The sequence below is a fragment of the Amphiura filiformis genome, chromosome 11 (assembly GCF_039555335.1).
Source record: "Amphiura filiformis chromosome 11, Afil_fr2py, whole genome shotgun sequence".
Lineage (NCBI taxonomy): Eukaryota > Metazoa > Echinodermata > Ophiuroidea > Amphilepidida > Amphiuridae > Amphiura > Amphiura filiformis.
In genome coordinates this window covers 33,920,333-33,921,591 of record NC_092638.1, presented here as the reverse complement: position 1 = coordinate 33,921,591, position 1,259 = coordinate 33,920,333, and the positions used below count along the sequence as shown (strand labels likewise).

The window sequence follows — 1,259 nt, the reverse complement described above, 5'->3', positions numbered from 1 at the left end:
ATGGTTAGTATATATTTCAATGCTAGGCTATTTTCACGAGCCACTCCCGCCTAGGCGGGAGTAGAGTAGAGTTTTGGACTTGGTACATGTTACTATTTAGCTGTTAGCTATCATCTTCTTCTTAGACAATAGACATCCACGATGTTTACTTTAAAACAATTGTTCACCACCAATAACTATATAGACATATAAACACCACCCGGACACCGATATGTCAAAATCAAGGCTAATCATAAACGCTGGTTTTCAGAGCTTTTTTGCAGTGGGGATTTGAGTTGGTTTGTAAACTCAACTCCAAAAGAAAATATATTTCAAACTTACATGTATCCATTGCATTACTGCATGCATACGTAATTATTTGGTCTAGCGCACACAAAACTACAGTTTAGACCCACCACAGTTTGGCAAATTCTACTTGACACTCTTCTTTTCCTCCTAATCAAGTTTCTTTACATGTAAATTTTAAGTTTTTTGTACTTTAGTGGTTAAGGGTGTCCATTTTTTCTAATTATGTAAGAAGCAAATCTGTTGACAATTCTAAACTGTTGTTTTCAATAAAAATATAATACTATGTTGATATAAAAAAAAAATACACTGCTAAATATAAGACTCAATTAGTGGATCAACTGAAAGCTCTTAAAGAAGAGGAGGCTATTGACTTTAAATGTTACGAACAGTTGTATCCCACTACTTCAGTGGTGCCCAAGTTCTACGGCCTCCCGAAGGTGCACAAGCCAGCCTGCCCTCTGAGACCGATCGTTGCTAGTAGAGGGTCCATCACCTACAACACGGCCAAATACGTAGCCAACATCTTGTCTCCGCTTGTCGGCAAGTCCAGTACGCATTTAAAGAACAGTGAAGAACTGGTTAACAAACTGTCTCAGTTCAAACTTAGTCCTAGCGAATGTCTCGTGTCATACGACGTCACAGCCTTATTCACCAGTGTGCCAGTTGAAGAAAGTTTGGTTATCGTGAAAGATCTACTCACAGCTGATGACACTTTGGATTCCAGGACTGACCTCAACCCACAACAAGTCACTGATTTACTTAGCACTTGCCTCAAGATCACGTATTTTATCTACGACGGCAAGTACTACATTCAACGAGAGGGAGCCGCGATGGGCTCACCGGTGAGTCCCATAATCGCCAACCTATTTATGGAGAACTTTGAGGAGAAAGCCATCACATCCTTTCATACCCCACCCCGCTATTTCGGGAGATATGTCGACGATACCATGGTGATCATTGAGCGTTCCTAG

General features: G+C 40.5%; 1 protein-coding gene across 1 annotated transcript; it reads left to right on the top strand.

The window, feature by feature from the left end:
- On the top strand, positions 1–1,259 carry LOC140163648 (uncharacterized). The gene is made up of 2 exons (XM_072186963.1): positions 1–7; positions 697–1,259. The coding sequence occupies exons 1-2, from the start codon at positions 1–3 to the stop codon at positions 1,257–1,259; spliced, it is 570 nt and encodes a 189-aa protein (XP_072043064.1).